Here is an 18,985-nt window from a genome sequence, read left to right on the forward strand (position 1 = left end):
CTGAGTGTTCTAGTAACATTGCAGACCTGTAAGTGACAATGATCCCATTTGCTATGGTTTATCCTCTTCATCTTTCATACCATTATGTCTGCAAACACTGGCGGTAGAGATACCTTGGGGTGCGAGTAAAATGGCGTTGTGAACACACTGGTCACCCGAAGAGTCAACAACACATAAAGAAGTGGTTGATTTAAAATCCTTACTCAAGAAAACCAACTCCCTCTACCGATACTGCGTTTGTCAGTGTGCTTTCGCCCAGGGAGTTAAACACGAAAGCCGTGTCATCCGACACTGCTTGTTTGTCTATTTCATAGTCTTGTTGCCAGCTTAGGTCCCTCTAGAGAAACAAATATGCATTCAGTGTGCTCTACGTCGTGTGCGCCAGATGGGTTGGTGAGCTCCGACAAACAGGTAATCTATCCAGTGTACTCTTTTGCTTGTTTTCGTTGGTTGCTGTTTGTTGCACTAGTGGAACGGCTGCTGTTTTGTTGCACTAGTGGAACAATTGTTTATTGCCCTAGTGAAATGAGGCTATACTACTTTTGGTGCAAAACCCCAGTGCAGATGATGATTAGATGCGCTCAGTAGCGGCTCCGGGAGTCAACGCGCTTGCGCTCTTTCCACTAGACGGCAAAAAGCGACTTTCTGTGCAAGCTGCTCCAGAGTAAAAGAGTCATACTCTCGTTCACAGAGTCCTGAGATGGTGCGCAAAGAGTGAAAGGAGCGCGGCATTACGTTTTTCCGGATCACTGACAAGTAGCACAAGAAACACGGGACACAGAAGAAGCAGAACGCAAAACGAGCGCTAACTTGCAACTAAAAGGTTTACTGAAAAATTCTGCCGAGCAAACATATGTAGTGCACACACACGTGGCGCAATGCCATAGCTATCTTGATGAATAACGACAACACAGCCCATTCGGAAAAAAAAATAAATTAAACAACAAAGTTATCTTCGTGATTCAAGGTGGCAATAGAAACAATTGTCGTGATCCATGTATGTGCACTAAATACAGCGTCATGATGTAACAGGAAGGGCGCAAAATGAGCATTAAAAAGACCAGAACAAGGAAACTGCCTGTACTCGACGCAACCAAAACAGAAAAAAGCCTAATCCCTCTTGATAAAATCACACTCTTTCCATTAAATGAACAAATGCGGCGGCTACACAACACAATTTGCGGCTCGAAATTCGTTTTCTTTCCGCTCGAAAACTGGACGGTTTGAGTCGCACTCACCCTCTTCTCCATGGTCACGTGCCGATTTCTATGGTTGAGACACAATCACCAAAGATAATCAAAGTCGTGGGTAATCGAAGGCACACACCCGATGCTAAATATAGACAAAAAATATGATGCCCATTTTTCGTGGCTTGTAAAAAGCTGCAACTATGTTGAATAAAAAAAAAAAAAGTTGCGAAACCATGTGATTTTTGGTAACTTTCTCTATATTTCTTCTTCCCCAGTCCAGTTTCGGTTTCAAGCAGTTGCATTTTTTTACTTTATAAAAAATATATGTGACGCTGTCGCAAAATATTGATAGGGTAGTCTTCCGACACCATAATGTATTGCCTGGCAAAAAATAAAAGCAATTTTTGGGGGGTGTCACTGTCCCTTTCAGAACTTAAAAGCCATAATACTGTACTCAAGAAACATCACAAAAAATTGAAGTCATGCCTTATGTACATAAAATATTGCACAGCTTGAAAAGAGTAGCAGCCAAATTCTGTGTGGTTGTCATCATTACGACCCTTTGCAAGTTCTCCAATATCTGCAATGCTCGGGACCAAAGGTTAAGTTGCTGGTTTGTGGTAAGAGGCATGGTAATCAGTGCGGCCTCACTTATCAGTGGTTATGGATCACACCTGCCAATGCACTGCAAAGCTTATGGATGTTCATCTGCATTGAACGGTGTGCAAGTGGCAAGGCGTAGGAAAGGAAGTGGAAAGGGAGATGCTAGAAGCGGCTCCGATACATGACTGACCAAGACTCGTGTATTCGCATCGCATCTGTTCTTTTGATAGAAAATAGTATTTTATTTTATTTTAAAATAGTATGATTTTATTGGTAGGAATTAGGCTTTCTTCTTTTTTTTGGTTGCATAGAGTGCAAGGTTTCCTTATTGCGATTTGTTTTTAATGCACTTTTTGTGCCCTTCCTGTTGTCACGACGCTGTTTACTGTGTAGTGCACATACATGAATCACGACAACCTTGTTTCTATTGCCGTCTTCAATAATGAGATAACCATTATTTTTTCGTTATGCTTCATATTTTTTGTTGGGCATATTTGCGCGCCTTGTGTTGCACTGCCAGTGCTCGTGATGTAAACTTGCTTTCGTGCTTGCCTGCTCGCAAGTGCATTGTGCCTGAAATAAATGGATGGATTTCTAAAGTTGTGTGCAGGGAGTTTTGTTGTCGGGTCTGCTGCATATATAGTCGACCATGCTGATCATCTGAGAATGTCTTGCCTCGTATATTTTCCCTACTGGTTTCAGAAAAATTAGGCATTCCATGATTTGACTGCACATGGCCCAGTGGAGGTCATGCAGCCAGAAGTGTCAGTATTCTGTAGTGGAAATTTGGGTTGATGGAACCTTGCAAGTGGTTAACATCACCAAGTTTGGAAAAGAGGACAAACTGAGATGAGAGTGCTTATTTTTGTAGCTGCTGGAAACAGAAACGTCAATGGCAATGTGCCCAACATGTAGTGCATCTTTTTGCGGCTGCATTTTGAAACCCTGTTGCTGAAGCAAAGTTCACGCTGGCTGACCTCGGTTTCCCTTTATGTCTAGACTACCTATTCACCAATGCCAGGTGCCAGTTTGGCCAGCTTTTTTGTAGTCGCAAAGAAAGATGGAGGTCAGGCAGGCAAAGCCAGCCCTCGCACCGGGGGGCTATGTTGCACGTTTTGGACTCCCAGGAGACTAGGGAGAAGGAAGTGACGTCAACGATGCTCGCTGGATGTTGATTGGTGTAGTCGCTGATGACAGTATCTGCAGAAGTTGCCAAGAAACGTTCATTCACACCTACGTCACTTCCTTCTCCCTAGTCTTCTGGGAGTCCAAAACGTGCAACATAGCCCCCCTGTGTCGAGCACAGGCTCCAAGTCACTCGGGCAAAACTATCCGAGGCTTGCGGACATGTGTGAATACAATCCTTTGAAGATATTCTGAGGTAAGCATAGCTAGGACAAATCTGACACCTGCTGTCTGCAGCATGCGTACACATAACAGTGGGCATATCACATTGCAGAGGCTAATTGGTAAGCACAGCGGGGACGACCCTTGACATCAACCAATTCGTTCACACACGTGCCCAGTCGTCGCTGCAGGTGAGGACGATGACAGTAGATGGCCAGTCGGCTTGTGGAATATTTTCTCACTGCCCGCTTCCTTCGCTAAATTTGTAACAATCGCTACGTCACTTCGCGTCACTCTACTGTGGGTGTACGAGTGCGTGCACGCTGCCCGCGGACATGCCCCTCGAGTGATCACGCAAAAAAAAAAAAAGCACTGGTCGAAGCAGCTGCGTTCACGCTTTAGTACCGTTTCCAGTGGAGCACAAAAAAGCTGACATCGGGTATAGATCAATTTCGCCGCAGGGTTACAGGCTTGACAATGCACTTCTCCATTTCGACTAGCTGCGGGGAGCGCGATTGATTCTTGCAGAGGCGTGACAGTGTATATGCAAAGCACAATTCAGACGTGCACTCGCGGTCCAGATCACCGCTTGTGCTCCGTTGGCGTCTCATACGTACCTGGCGCGATTCCTGTTGGGGCCAGCAACGGGCGAATGATGTTACACCCGTGAATAATGCTGCCAAGCGGCGAGTTGGGCATCGCTGTAGGGCAGACTACAGAACACCGCAGCGGCGCGTCGTTCGAATGAAATAAAACATTAGCTACACTGGACGTTTTAGCGAAAGCCAAACGAGCTGGGTTTATTTCCAGGCCGTAAATGACTTCGGAACGCTGGCAGCGGTCACGGGTCCTTAGGCCTAAACGCACCCTTCCGCCCTGGAGTACGCGAACGTTACGGCAGAAAGCATAAAACGGCCGTAGCGTAGCTGCCCAGTCAGCATTGAGACCTGTGCGCGTATGTTATCCAGTTTCACACTAACGATACCTTCCAATATCTAGGACTGCACCAATGCACTTTTTCGACTGGGGCGTGGAGTACTCCAAAACAAAACGGCAGGGCGTCTGCTCGCGTCGGCGGTAGTGGGGGGGGAGGGGGGCTGCACGCAGCTTAGAACAGCCCGTAGCGCGCGCGTACCACGTGACTGCGCCAGCCAATCGCGATATTCTTCCCTCCTCCCTTTCCTCCTCTCCCTCCTTCTTTTCTCTCTCGCGGGGCTTTGCCGTGGGGGGTCTCACAATACGCGACCGGGACCGGGGGCTCACAAGTGAAAATACGATGTGCATTGTGTGTACGGATCACTTGTCGTCTGCTCGCGATGGTACGTCGCGGGCGCCGCTGGGAGGCGCGCATGAGCGACGAGGCGTTGTTTTCGCCCTTTTTGAGCTTTACTTTGCAACTTTAGTAGCTCTATAAAAATGACTTGTTACAGAAATAATGACGGTTAACGTGTGATATACTTTATTTCGCTTCAAAATTCCTGGGACGGCTCTCGCCAATCACGAAACCCAGAGAATGTGACGCATTGTGAAAGGGAGCGCCGTTATGCGCGCGCATTCGGCACCTCGCGGCGCCACCGTCGGAGGAGGTGTTTCCGAGTTGTCAAATTAATATATGATGCGTTAATATTTTTAAACTCTTTCGCTGTCCACTGGGTTTCCGGGACCACTAGAGTGTAGAAACCGCAAAAAAAGTCGACGCTCAAATACTGTTGGAGGTCCCCTTTAATGAAAATTGGACAATATCTTTTCATCTCCAAAAACCTAGGGTTCATAAAATGCCGTATAAAAGCAGCGATCGTTGACAGTCGATTAGAAAATAATCTATATACTCGTTTCGCAGAATGAAGATTCCATTTTTTTAAATCAACTGTCTTAGACATACCTTCATCTGCAATGAAGGTGCAACAACATTTGTTGCGGTTGATGGGATAGGGCTTGGTCGTGTTGGTCGCACCTTAGGCGGGCACCGAAGGAGGAAGGGGGAACTGAGAAAGGGAAAGGAAGGGAAGAGAAGTTAGGGGGGTTGGGAGAGAGAATGATCGGGTGAGGAAAGGAGGGGGTGGAGAATGAAGGGAAAAAAGAGAAACGGCAGTAGGTGCGGAGGGAGGGGAGATACATGGGTAGAGTAACGAAGAGGGAAAGGGGAAGGGGCAGGAGGATGGAGTGAATGAGGAGTAAGTGGGGAGTGAGGAGACAAGGGAAGAGAGAGTGTGGAACGAGGTGAAGTGAGGGAAAAGATGAAAAAAGGAGATAGTGCTTCCGAGAGTAAAGAAAAGGGAGGGAAGAGAGGGAAGTGTCGGCGGGTGTGGAGGGAGGAGACAGACATAGAAAGAAAGAGGGAGAAGGAAGGGGAGAGAGGAAAGCTGGGTAGATAGCAAAGGATGAGAAAGGGACGGGGAGAAGCATTTGCATTACAAATCTCTGTAATGCAAAATTAGAGCGCAGCTCTTGAGGAGGGGGAGGGGAGGGTATGCTCCTTTTCCTCACCTTCACATTCTACAGCTGAATGTAGCTGCAAAATTGACTTCACCCGACCTCAAACACCAATTCAGTTTCCCTCTAAATTTATCGGGGTTAATGAAGTCACATGACTTCGTGTCACGTCACCTATGAACAAATTCAGTTTCTCCTCCAGATTTAGCGGCAAAATTGACGTCTCGGGGCCTGAACAGCAATTCAATTTCTCGCTAAATTTAGTGGGAAATGAATTGCGGTCGAGGTCTCGTGACGTCAATTCTCCGCTAAATTTAATGGGATTTGAACTGGTGTTGAGATAAAGTAACCCCAATTATTCTCTAAATTTAGCGTGGTTATGCCGCCGCCGACGGCGATGGGGACGCCGCGAAACATGGAAACAGGCGCCCATGGTTTGTGCGGTCTTTAATCGCAGCCAGAATGGTTCTTTCGGCAGAATTCTTTTCTTTTTTTTTCTTTTTTTTTTTTTGTAGCGCATAGGGCCTTATAGTTTGCGAAGTCAAGTTTGGGGTAAGTTACCTTGTTGCATGCCCAGCTAAAAGAACGACCCGTAGTTAAAGGGACACTGGCAGGGTATTTATGCCCGCCAAGGTTTTTATTTGTACATCACACTTGAGACCCAAACTAACCAGAACAGAATTTGCGGCTCGAAATTCGGTTTCTTTCCGCCCGAGTACCGCCGACCCACAACTGGCCGGTTTGGGTCGCAGTCACTGTCTTTTCCGTGGTCACGGGCCGTTTTTAAGGTTTAGCCGCAACCACCAAATTTAATCAAAGTCGTAGGCCATCGAAAGCACGCACAGAATATTAAAAATAGAAAAGAAATACGACATATATTTTTGTGCCTTCTCAAAAGCTGCAAATGCGTTGTTTGGGGGGGGGGGGGGGGGGGGGGGGGGGTTGGTGGGGGGGTGCAGTATCACGGCCACGAGACTTCCGCCACCTCTCTGCTCGTCTATATTAATTTTTCCTCCTCAGTCCGTTGTTGGTTTCGGTTTGGACCAGTTGTGTTTCTTTTTTTTTACTTTATTAAAAATATATGAGACACGGTAGCAAAATACTGATTGGGTAGTCTTCTGACACCCTAATGAATCGCCTGGCAAAAAATCAAAAATAAATTTTGGGGAATGTCAGTGTTCATTTAAGGTTTCTAAAATATGGAACTACAATAAACGTTCCAACGACGAGACAGTTAATGAAGCACTGAAGACTTCGACGTGCGGCTGTTGTTGGCTGGCGTCGGCCTAGTAGCCGCCTTAAGCACTATTGGAGGAGTTATTTTTGTATCTAGGGTTCGAGGAGAACGCTCCTCTTGCATCGTGTGGCACTTGTTAAATGATGTGGCAAACCTGAGTGAGTGAAAACATAGCTTTTAAGGAGTGTGATCCCTCTCTTGCCTAGATACATTAAGTGGAAGGGGAGGGTGTTGGACAGTCCTATAAACCCTCGTTCCGCAAAGTAGCATTTCTTTGGAGGGCGAAATAAGTGCCATAGGGAGGCAAAAAAAGAACCCTTGAACTAACTAACGCCTTGCACAAAATCGCATTAGGTCCAACCTAGGCCATAAGGATTGACAAGCTTGCGTCTCGTTAAACTTTTCTCTCGCCTTCGGCCTGCACACTAAACATCATTACAACCTCAAGGGTGTAAATGGCTTGTCCTATAACTAACACCTTTATTGGTGCAGCGAAACGCCCTAAGAAAAGGGTGTTATTCATAACACTTCTAAATGTTAGCGTTAATCCGAACACCCTTGAATAAAGTTGTTATTCCGTATAGTACACTTTCCTATTAGGCTGTTGTGCCTGCAGTACGCCCTCTACATTGGGTGTACCACCGCCGGGAGTGGTAGTAAAAAAGGCGCAATAACCTAATTCCATAAAATAGAATGCAATAACCCAAACGAGTGCACTAAAAATTAATGCGAATGAGTCGAAGAATGCCTGTTTCACTTTTTTTTATGATTTGATCAAGGGTCTAGCAGGTTCTACTAAATTCTTTATAGACGATTGCAAGCAGGTAATCTAGCCGCCGCCATGTCTCTGCTTGTGCGTGCAAGTGCGTGCAATTACAAGCTTACAAAAGGGCAAAGATACCTTCACGCGCACGTCATCAAGTTTGCGAAGGCAAGACTGAGAGATATAGTTTACTTTTGTCTTCGGAATTTCACCACGACCAAGACGCTTCTGAATCAGTGGCGGTCTCTGCGAGTATACTTGCGCGAGGCTAGGACAGGAAAATCTTTGTAAGACCATGAACATGACAACGGGGTATCGTTTCAGGACCCCTTTAAATTGTGCAACCGAGGGCCCTAGTTAAATCTCTAATTTCGCTTTCCACGCAGCATTTATGCTTTCTAGCAATGGTGACGTAATCAAATTAGACAGGCTTCCAAAGATCGGGAGTCGCTTGGGACGCAAGCGGCAGTTCATGTTTGTGAACAGTCAAATGGTTTATTGAGACGGAAGCAGGACTACTATCAGAAGCACGCTTGCAGAGTACATAAGAATAAAACCGCGATCTCGTGTCATCCGTGATAGATGCATAATCCAATTCGGGAAGCCCAGAACAACGCAAAGGCAATGCTGAGAATGTCAACAAAAGTATCGCAGTCTCCGTTGAGCAGCTCAGCTGTCTGTCGAAGCGCGTCCAACAAACAGAGCAGAATAATTCTATAGATTACGACGAAGAAAACGGCCATTACCGAAACGTTGGCATGGGTGTATTCCCTGCTGTTCACGACGAAAAACCACGGTCACGAATGCAACGCATGAGAAGCAGGAGAAAACTATAGAGCGTTCTTCGGAAGCCGGACCTAAGTGGCCCCCACACATCACCGTAACTTGGTAAACTGCGAAGACTACGACCCCAGTGAACCCATCAGCGCGTCACAGCAAGTCACGTGACAAATTTTCGCTCAAGCTTTCTCGCCATACGGAGTGCGGTCCCGTGTTTTGCTCCACCCTTCTGATTCGCTAGAAGCAGCTTCGCACCCGCTCACTGCCACACGAAGGCACAAAAGAAAGTGGAAAGGCTTGTCAGAAGACGAGGTCGAAGGGGGTAGACGAAGCATCTAATCTCCTTCTGCTGCTTTGTGTAGCCCATGAAAGCACCGCCGTGAAAGGACACTCGCCAGTTCTTGCTTAGGGTAGTACATTTTTGAGCGTCTCAAACTGCCACTCATGTAGAAGCCTGCCTGCCTGCTCTGGTAAGGACCGCGATATTACAAAGCCAATATTTAAAAAAAAAAATAATATTTTCGAACGCCCTCGACGCACGGATCAAAGCTAAGACGCTAAGAGCATGAGACAAGAGACGCGGTTTCACGCGTTCCAATGAAGAAACAAAAAACGAGAGAAAAAAGCTAGATATTTTGGTTTCACCCCGCAGACATAATGAGTCGCGTACAATAGTGGGGGTGTCATGAATCCGGCACTTTCGGTAGTCTTGCGGCATATTTCCTTCAGAATTCCACAGAAAGATCAAATCTCAGCGAAGGCGCTATAACCAGTGCTAGGCCAGTCAGGTGAGTTTGTACTTCCCAAAATGAGGGCGCCACAGTCTGTGTAAATCTTCAGCGCATGAGGTTTTTCTCGGGCTAAATGTAAGTAGATTCCGTTTTACTTAAACATGTATATTTTTTTTAAGCCGGATTTGCGGTGGTCAAGAAATAGAAATACCTCTCCGAAATAGCCCAATCGAAAAGGACATCTTTACACCCAACCAAAAACGGCGTCGCGTAAAGTATGTCATGATAGCGTCGGCGCGACCCATCCCATTCGTCACAGATATTGGCTGGACCAAGGTGGTGTCGGCACAATCTTTCCGATTTGAGGCCAATATCGGCGCCATACTGTGTGCTGCCTGGGCAGTATATTTCCACGTCTTCGTTCATTTTTTGCGAACGGAGGCGATATTTTAGACCGAAGTTAAGCTGATAAACCTGATGCACGCGCGACGCATAATTTTCGGCTTGTGCCGAACGGAGAGTTCGATCGGAGTTGCAAAAACTATTTTCTAGCACTTCCTAATCATACGTGACTTCGTGTGGCGATTAATTATACTTGATGTTTGCACCGCCGTATACCAGCAAGAGTTTCACCGAAGCAATAAAATGAACGGCTATGAAATCATTGGTGTATTTGACAGCATCACCATTACGCCCCTTTCACACCCTGTGAATGAAGTGCGAGAAACTCGCCTATACACGCTTTTTACACGAGTTCAGACATCATCGCTACAAGTGTGGAGTAAAAAAAGAGGTGTAAAAAGTGTCAATTCCCAGCCCACCCATCTGACACCCGCCGATATTCGAAAACCGTGCAAAAAGTGTTGAAGAAGAGTGTTTTTTCTACTTACACTTTTTTACACACTTATGAGTGCACAATAATTTACATGATTTCGGACACCATCGCTACAAGTGTGGCGTAAAACAGGAGATGTAAGTGGTGTAAATTGCCGCTACACCGATCTGACACCCACCGGTATTCAAAAACCGTGCAAAAGGGGTGTAAGAAGCGTGTTTTTCCTACTTACACCCTTCTTACACGATTATGAGTGTTACAATATTTAGTGTGTGGGGTGCTTTTCACAGTAGAGAAACCTATCCTCTCCTCCCCCTCCCACCTTCCGACCAGAAAAAAAAAAGAACAGGTGATATACAGGGAAAGAAATGGGGACGAACGTCTAGCGAGCTATTTCTACGCGAGCGCTAAATTATATTGCATGCGGTCAAAAAATGTAAACGTATTTTTTTTCAAACGGCTGAGCGCCATTTGGTTCCTGCTATATATTTATAAATTTGTCGTATGTATTTTGGGCACCTTTAGACTACCGATATAAAACTTTAGCTCTAGTGAGCAGAATCATCTTAACGTAACTCACGTTGAATACATCTAATAAAGCCTTTAAATAACATACTACTGAGCTTTAAAGTGTGTTTGAAGTTTTGATGTAATAACCTTCCTTTCGTGCGAGTAGCAAAATGTGTATATTTCAGCTGTCCAAAGTCCGAAAGAGGACGCAGACAAGTGCAGTCCGGGACTTGGAGAGTATATCACAAGGGTATGCTCTAGCTCTGGCACCACGGTAAGCAGCTGACCTGGCTTGAAAACATGAGTACCTTGGACTGTTAGTCAAGTAGGTAAAACTCTATTGGAAAATTCTGCTCCAAGGACCGGCTCAACAATGAGCTAAATTCTCGATGGGCCTTTCCAATAATTTAAACAAGCTGAATTGCTACCTATTTATTCTACTTTTAGTTCTAGCCAGCTCATTGTGGAGGTGAATCTTTATGCTTCATTCAAGCTTTTTATGTTGTTGTTTTTTCCTGTACATTAAAACGCTTAACTAAACTTGCTGTGATATTTCTGTAGTACGGCATATAACGTGTGCCCTCGTTGCTGATAAAGAGAAGCTTAGACAAGGAAAATTTATTATTTTTCTGCTTTACACTGAAGAGACACACGCCACTAAACACGACTTTAATTTATACATTTTACTGCGTCCAAAAACGAGAAATTGTGTGAAACGACGCTCGATATGTTTTGTTTCTTTTGCATAACCTTATGAAGAGTACATACCTTAAAATATGTAAATGAGGGAAATCTAAGATTTACAGATAACTCAAAGCCTGAGTACCATTTTTATACCAGGAAGACCAATAATGAGAAGCGGATCGAATGAACAGTCGTCTTGGTTTATTAGCGGTCGACATCTGACCTACCTCTGCATTAGGAACACGTTGTTCGCAAGAGTAATAACTTGAAGGTACACTGAAATTAGGTTTGTACGCAATTAGACGTAGCATATTGGTTGTTGGCGTCTTTTCAGACCTCTTAGAGAAGCTAAGTGTCCCAGGCATGTTTCACAGCACCATAAACCAATAAAAAAAGCAGAAAGAGAAGAAAAAGTAGTGGTAATAATCTCAAACAATACAAAGCAAATGGGAACTGTGTATCGCCGCGAAAATGCAAAGACAAAAAAAAAAGAAAAGAAACCTCGGCTGCATTACCAAGCAAAACTAGAGACCATTGGCTGTATGGAGTTCTTGTCTCGAACGGATAAGCAAGGTGGAAGTACAAGTTGCCGCCATTTTTTTTTATGTTGTACCCGGGGGTACTTTACAACAATCACTCACATGTGCTTCCCCGTTCAAGTCAATTCTCTCATAGTGAATTCAAAAGTGTCTAAAATGAGAATGCTGTGCCTTTTTTATTTCTTGATTTCTGTTCTTTTTTTGTCTTTTTCTTTTGCTTGGTAATAGATTAGCAACATATTCCAGCTTTTTTTTATTCTTACAAAAATCAAGCGGATCAGACAATAAAAGCTTCAAATTGGCTGTAGAATCTTTGTTACATAAATATGCACCGGTGCATCAAATTTACTTGGGTGGGCACTATATGTATAATTAGATTACATCCAGCAAAATAAGCACCGTAAGTGCAATGATTTATAATTGTTGGCTAAGTGGTTACGGTTAGATGCAATACACCGTTTTGATTAAGATTTTGTGAAACATTCCTCTTTTAGTTGACTGGATTTTCTGACTGCTCATATACATGTGAAGGAAAAAACATTAACGGTCAAACTTCCTGGACTAAGCGTAATTTGCCCGACGGCTTGCCTTGTGGAAGATGTGGGGTGAGTAACGTCCGAATATACAGACGACACGGCGAAGACTGAACAAATCTGCAGATTTCTTGTCTGCGGCAAATTCAAAAGGATGAAGTTCAAGAACTAAGTTTTCGTGATACCTTTACTGTTACTAGGAATTTCGAGGAAAGCGCTTTGGATTTCCGATGGATTGAGTCGAGTCCTATGCGATTGCTAAAAGACGCGCGCAAAATGCGACCTCTCTTCGATTGCCTAAGCGCAATTTTCCTCACCAAAACAGGACAAAGACGCTAGAAATATGAGAGCAACGAATGGTGTTTGCGTATTTGACGAGCAACGCGTACAGTTTTTGCCAAAAATATTCTATATAATTATATATGGATGATTTCATCTCAAATCGTGCAGGCAAAAAGAGTTAAATTTTTAAATTCGCTGAAAAAAATAAATGTTATGGCGTCGTCTCTAAAAACCAGTAGCCACAAACCGCAAGTTCGTCAGATTTTTTCTTCTCGGCATTCGAATTTTAAACGAGGCCGCGACGGAAAGCAGTGTTTTCACACCCGTCGTGGGTCGGATATTTCGCTCGATCTCCCGCCGTGGATTTTCAGTCCACAATATATTATTTTTTTTCAAGCTCTCTGTAAGCACAGGTAAAAAGCTCTAATACCATAAAACAATTTTAGGCGTTTTTGCTATTTTTCTGTAACAATGTCAAAAACGCCCCCTTGGTTAATTGTTGACGAACTTTAAACAATTAAATACAGGCGATCTACCAGGGTGACATCAATATTTTTATGTCTATGGAGAGCCCAAAACACGCTAATTATATATATTAAAAATGACTCAGCGGTATAAAATATCTTTTGCGGTGTGTTTACGTGAATGTTATGCTAAAACCAAAAAGTACCGATCTTGAAAACGATTTCCTCAAAAAACTCATTTTTTATTTATTTTTTTTTGTTAAAATGTAGATATGATTGCTGTCTACGGGAAAAGTAAGTCGAAAAAGTGTTATTTTGTTTGAATGATCTATATTTAAGCATCAATATCTTAGAAAAATGTGTTTTTACGGCTCGAAACGGAGTTGTGAATTGCGCGTCTTCACTAACTTGGAAATATTTTTGCCTTTTTTCAACGTTCGCACATAAAAATAAAATACAGTAGTTCTACCCTGTTGTATTTATTTATCATTTAACTTTTAGTATAGGCAGCAAGCTACAGTGGGGGGGGGGGGGAGTAGTTCAAATGAGAAAGGAGCGCTTCTTAACAAACCAGCAGACGTCGTAAATATTTAATGTGTAGAAATCGGAAGACGTCGCGTTGATTCGGGGCTCTCATTGGCCTATATGAACGTCCCGCCCTTTCGGAACCAGCAGATGACCAGGACCTTTCGCGCTCGTTGTGTTAGATAGGACGACCCGTGACAGTAAAGCGAGCAGCGCACCCTGTGTCACGAGGAGTGAAGTGGTAGGAATGTGTCGTTGACGCGGCGAACAGTGACGGCCACGCAGGAGGTGTCAGTCAGTCAGAGTATTGCAGAAGGGAAAGCAAAGGAACTGTTGCCTGGGAGGATGAGGACACCACGGCCCTACAATATTGACCGTGAACAACAGGTCTGCCGGCCAAAACAGCGCCGCGTGCGCGCTAAAACCGGTGGCGCGGGACAACAATCCCGCAGGCGCACACACAAAGATGGGCCGGTTCCGCTAGGGATGTGGTGAAATGTTGAAACCACCCATCCGTGCACGCGTGAAACGATACCGCATTTTTGCCCATGCTTCGAGCGCCCTATCCTTGAAACGGCTGTGCTCTATCTTTCTCCGCGGGGAACCAATAGTACCGAAGGGTTTTCTCTTTAGGAAACAGCAAAGCTCGGAGACTAGTTGGGTCGAAGCCAGCCTCCTTGCCAAATATTAGCCCCGAGAGCGAACACAAGCGTCGCTGCGGTCGCCGCGCCCTGATTGGGTGAGGTGTACCGTGACGTCAGGGCGATGACTCCGCTCCGCGATCTCGCATCGGCTCGCTTCCCAGCACCGGTTTCTTGGTTCGGCGTTGTGTGCCGCAAGCTCTTCGAGGTGCTGGACTTCGTTTACCCGGTGTACAGGAGGTTGAGTTAGGCCGATATTGACGTGCTTCCGTACATTTTATAAGCGTGCTTGGCACTTTTACCTTTAAAATTGGGTTACAAATTCCGAAAGCTATCGGCGGAGGCAAGTCCGCCGACCGTCCGTCCACACGACACAAGTGCTCGTGGAACAGGGTTGTTTTACATAAATGTTGCTTCTTCGTGAATTAATGATATAGTTTATACACGAATGCAGGCATATTTCTTAGAAGATGCACAATTACTGGAAATTAGTTTGTATGGTAGCAGCAAAAACGGCCGAATTGCCCCCAGTTGCCTGTATGATATGTATTGAACTTCCCAAAATATGCACAGCAACAGTGCCGTAATTTGGAATGTTTATACGTTTTCCTGGCATTTTTTATTCAAGTCTTGGAAAATACACCATTTAGTCTGAATTGTCATTTCCAATTAAAAGAGACACTACTCCAGGTCCCCCAAAGGCTTCCTCACCCTTCAAACTCCCTACAGCTGGACTTTCTGACAACAGAGGAAAACAGGAGTAAAAGCAAGCATTCGGACGTTTGTTCAGTGTTAGAAGCAGCCCTAGTAGCAGAAAATGTGGAACCTGTGAAGGGCGACAGTCTGCGTGAGAATAGCTTCTGGTATTTTAGCTTCAGGACAATTCGATTTAAGTAAAATATAAATTTTAGGTAATAACGAGCTAGACACTTTCGCTTACGTTTGTTATACATTACTTGAAGGTTGATATAAACAAGTCCACAGATAACACCCGTGTAGTCCATTGAAATACTATCCGAATCCAGCAAAGGTCAAATGCGAGCAGTGTATAAAATAAATGTTCCTTGTTTTTTTTTACTTTGCCCCTGCACTTGGGCTGTCTTACTTGCGATTCTCTCCCCATGGCACAGACTGTATTTAGCATGTTAATCGGGGGGGGGGGGGGGGGGGGAGGGGAGGAGGGGTTACAACCCCGAAACCCTCCCCCTGGGTATAGCCCTACCCAATACTTACGCATTTTTGTGGCGATGATTTCCGCGCTCGCCTGGAAATGATAGCTGCGCTATATGTTGCACGAGCAGCATGCAGCTTTTCTGCTTCGGCGATCTTGTTTAAAAACAGAGATACCAAAAAAATAGTATACATAACCTGCCAATTCATTCAGACCATTAGCAGCATTTATTGTGCAAGATGTAAATCTATAGTGATGCTCCTGCAATTGTGGCCATACTTTATTTTCATATGCCAGCTGTGATTCATGCGTTGCTTGCCCTGTCAACCACGCTAAAAATGTTGCTTGAAGTTTCGCCTGTAGCTACAGGCCATATCTCAATAAAGGCACATTTAAAAATTTACACTTCCTACGAAAAACACGCCCAAAAAAAAAAAATTAAATGGAAAGGAGCGCGCCGACAGCTAGCGTCGTCACAAGCCTCCACAGGGCGAGCGGGGCGAGTCGTGGAAAAATTCTCTCCTCGCCGTGACGTCACCCCGGTTCGCCGTAAGGGGGCGCCACGCGAACTTCTCGGGGCTAATAACCGTTTGTGAAGAGTGGTATTCTCCCGAGATAAAAAGTTGGCGCCAGCTGAGGTGTTCTTTTGAAAAAGGGAAGGGGAAAGAGAAGGCTTCAGTAACTGCAGTAACTACCTCGAAAGCTCCTCTACCGATATGAACCTCGAGACGTGTTACGTCTCGGTTACCTTCTCGCGCATCGCTGCTCGAATCTATTATTCACTCTTTTCCGCACAGCCACTGTTCCGCACAGCCGTCATGGCTGTGCGGAACAGAGTGAAGAACAGATTCGAGCATCATCTGGGCGCCGTCATCCTGCCAGGCTTCAGTGTCGTGGGACTGGACTCGGCGTCGGTCAGTTAAGATTTTTTTTTTTTTTTAATTTCGTGTGTGTTTCGTCACACCGCTGATTTTTGTTTCTTAAGTGCGGTTCTGCTGAACGTTTTTTTTTTTTTGAATGTTTCCTTTTTTGTTAGCATGGTTTACTTGCTGGGTTTATTTCGTCATGGTGTAGCGGCCTGACGGCGCTGTAGAGAGCGTTTTTGTACGAATTTGGTTGTATCTCTTTTAAGGCGGAATGCCCGGAGGAGTTCCTTTTTGTTTTTGCCGTGTACGACTGAGTTTTTCCGTCTTGATTAATTTTTTTTGTTGTTGTTTTACCCCTACGTGTCGTCGACTTCTTTGTTTGACTCTCCACCAGGCGCGGACCAATCGCCTTGCCACCACTCGAACCTAAATCTTTTATATTGTTAACGCAATTTTCGTTAAGATCGGAGTTGGGTAATTTTATTCTTATTTATTTATTTTTAATCCCTGCCCCTCGCCATGACAATCTCTTCGTGTGTTTCGGGTTGTTTTTGTGTATTACGGAAGTAAAAGGGCCATTCCATGGTGATCTGAGCGATGTGCGGTGAACAACCCTAGCATGTGGTTTCTGAAAGAGTTGTATATAATATATCAATGATGTGGTGACGTTCTATGTCTTAGTAATATGACAGCTAATAGCTAGTATGCTAGTTTACTGTGAAAGTTTTATAAATCTAAACAGTACAACGTCTGTGCCTCCTCGATATTGAAGGTCTACTAGGCCTGCTGATTTAATTAGACATGTAGCTCGCGGTCTACCGCTCTTATCAAAACATAAATAACTATTCAATACCACAAATTTCGTTTATAATTGAATACAAAACGCCAACAAAAATTCACGGAAACTTTTTCAGAATTCGTAGAAACGCACGGGTCGCTATGTCTGACTTAGGTGTTGCAAAACCAAGACGTCTATTTTCCGATATTGAGGCTTAAATACAGAACATACAAACAAAATACACACTTTTTCGACTTGCTTTTCGAGTAGACAACTATCATATCTACATTTTAGCAAAATATAAAAAAAAGGTTTTTGGAGAAAGTCAATTTCAAATATGGCACTTTTTGATTTTAGCATAACGTGAACGTAAACATACCGCAAAGTATAATATATACGGCGGAATCATTTTTTAATATATATAAAGAACGTGTTTTGGGCTCTCCATAGACAAAAAAAAATATTGATGTCACCCTAGTAGATCGCCTGTATTTAATTGTTTAAAGATCGCCAACAATTAACCAAGGGGGCGTTTTTGACATTTTTACAAAAAAAAAAAGCAAAAGGCCTAAATTTATTTTATGGTATTAGAGCTCCTTACCTGTGCTCGCAGACTGCTTGAAAAAAGTTATTTTAATGTGGACTGAAAATCCACGGCGGAAGATCGAGCGAAACGTCCGATCCACGACGGATGTGAAAAACACTGCTTTCCGTCGCGGCCTCGTTTAAAATTCGAAAGTCGAGAAGAAAAAATCCGACGAACTTGCCGTTTGTGGCTACTGCGTTTTTAGAAACGACGCCATAACATATATTTTTTTTCAGCGAAATTAAAAAAATCGATTCTTTTTGCCGGCACGATTTGAGGTGAAATAACTCATGTATATGTGTGTGTGTGTGTGTGTGTGTGTGTGTGTGTGTGTGCGTGTGTCTGTGTGTGTGTGTGTGTGTGTGTGTGTGTGTGTGTGTGTGTGTGTGTGTGTGTGTGTGTGTGTGTGTGTGTGTGTGTGTGTTCGTGCGTGTGCGTGTGCGTGCGTGTGTGTGTGTGTGTGTGTGTGTGTGTGTGTGTAACGGGCATGGTGGCGGGCGGCCGAAGGTGTGGGTATAGCTGAAAAAAAGAAAGCCCTTGGTGAAGAATAAACCGTTCGTTGTTGCAGTTTTCATCAAGGTTCTTTTTTCAGGGAGATATACACACACACACGCAAATATCTATATATATATATATATATATATCAAAAAAATTTAATAACAACAAAAACAGAAGAATGTAACGTCTGCGGATTTGCCCAACTCACAAACGGCAGGATCCGATGAATTATACTTCGTTTCAGCTTCGGTCCGAGCGCGGCCGATGTTATGAGCCGAAGGGCCAATCAAACAGCGAACGAGGCACAACGTCATGGCGTGCCCTCTGCTGTTGATATGACCAGTCGGTATTCGCCGTTTCTCTGTGCGTGCTCCTCCGCCGGCTAGTTCTATAAAGCGCAGAGAGCACGCCATGAAGCTGCGCTTTTTGCGCTGTATAATTGGCCCTTCCGCTCATAACATAGTCCGGGCTCGGACCTAAGCTGAAACGAAGTATAGACGCTGGGTTATGTAAGGAGCGTAAGATTGCACTGTCATGTTCTTTATTAGAAGTGGTTTGTGCAACGTATGAATGGAAAGCGTTGCCGCCGTCTTCTACGCGAACATATATGTTCATATTTTTAAAAGTGACGCCGTGGAGACGCTGTGCCAAATCACTGCCTTCCACACAATTACATGAAGTAACACTGATTAAAAAATGATTGCGAATGTTATAGCACGTCAATTTCAGAGAACGGCCTGTCAGCTAATTGAAGCCCAAGAACGTAAGGGATCACAGGCATATCAATTACAACCAATATACACTTTTACGTTAAAGTCTTCAAAACATGCGACGGTGGCATGGGCCGAGTTCCTATACTTCAATTGGATTTAGAGAAGATATCTTACCATGTTAGGCATGGCGACCTTTTCAATGTTTTAAAACGTCTGAATGCTGGCAATGCCCTTTTAAAAAAGTCAATATGGCCTTTTAAGGCTGCACGTTGAAGC

At 44.3% G+C, this 18,985-nt stretch overlaps 1 protein-coding gene across 1 annotated transcript in view; it reads left to right on the top strand.

Annotated features, from left to right (window-relative positions):
- The window catches only part of LOC120845984, a 49,589-nt gene that overhangs the window by 17,381 nt on the left and 13,223 nt on the right, over positions 1 to 18,985 (top strand). Inside the window, exons 2-3 of the mRNA XM_040217556.1 lie at positions 10,615 to 10,703; positions 12,147 to 12,257. Coding sequence (XP_040073490.1) covers positions 10,615 to 10,703; positions 12,147 to 12,257 — 200 coding nt within the window. The remainder of the gene's footprint in view (positions 1 to 10,614; positions 10,704 to 12,146; positions 12,258 to 18,985) is intronic.

The sequence above is a fragment of the Ixodes scapularis genome, unplaced genomic scaffold (assembly GCF_016920785.2).
Source record: "Ixodes scapularis isolate PalLabHiFi unplaced genomic scaffold, ASM1692078v2 ptg000597l_1___fragment_3__unscaffolded, whole genome shotgun sequence".
NCBI lineage: Eukaryota > Metazoa > Arthropoda > Arachnida > Ixodida > Ixodidae > Ixodes > Ixodes scapularis.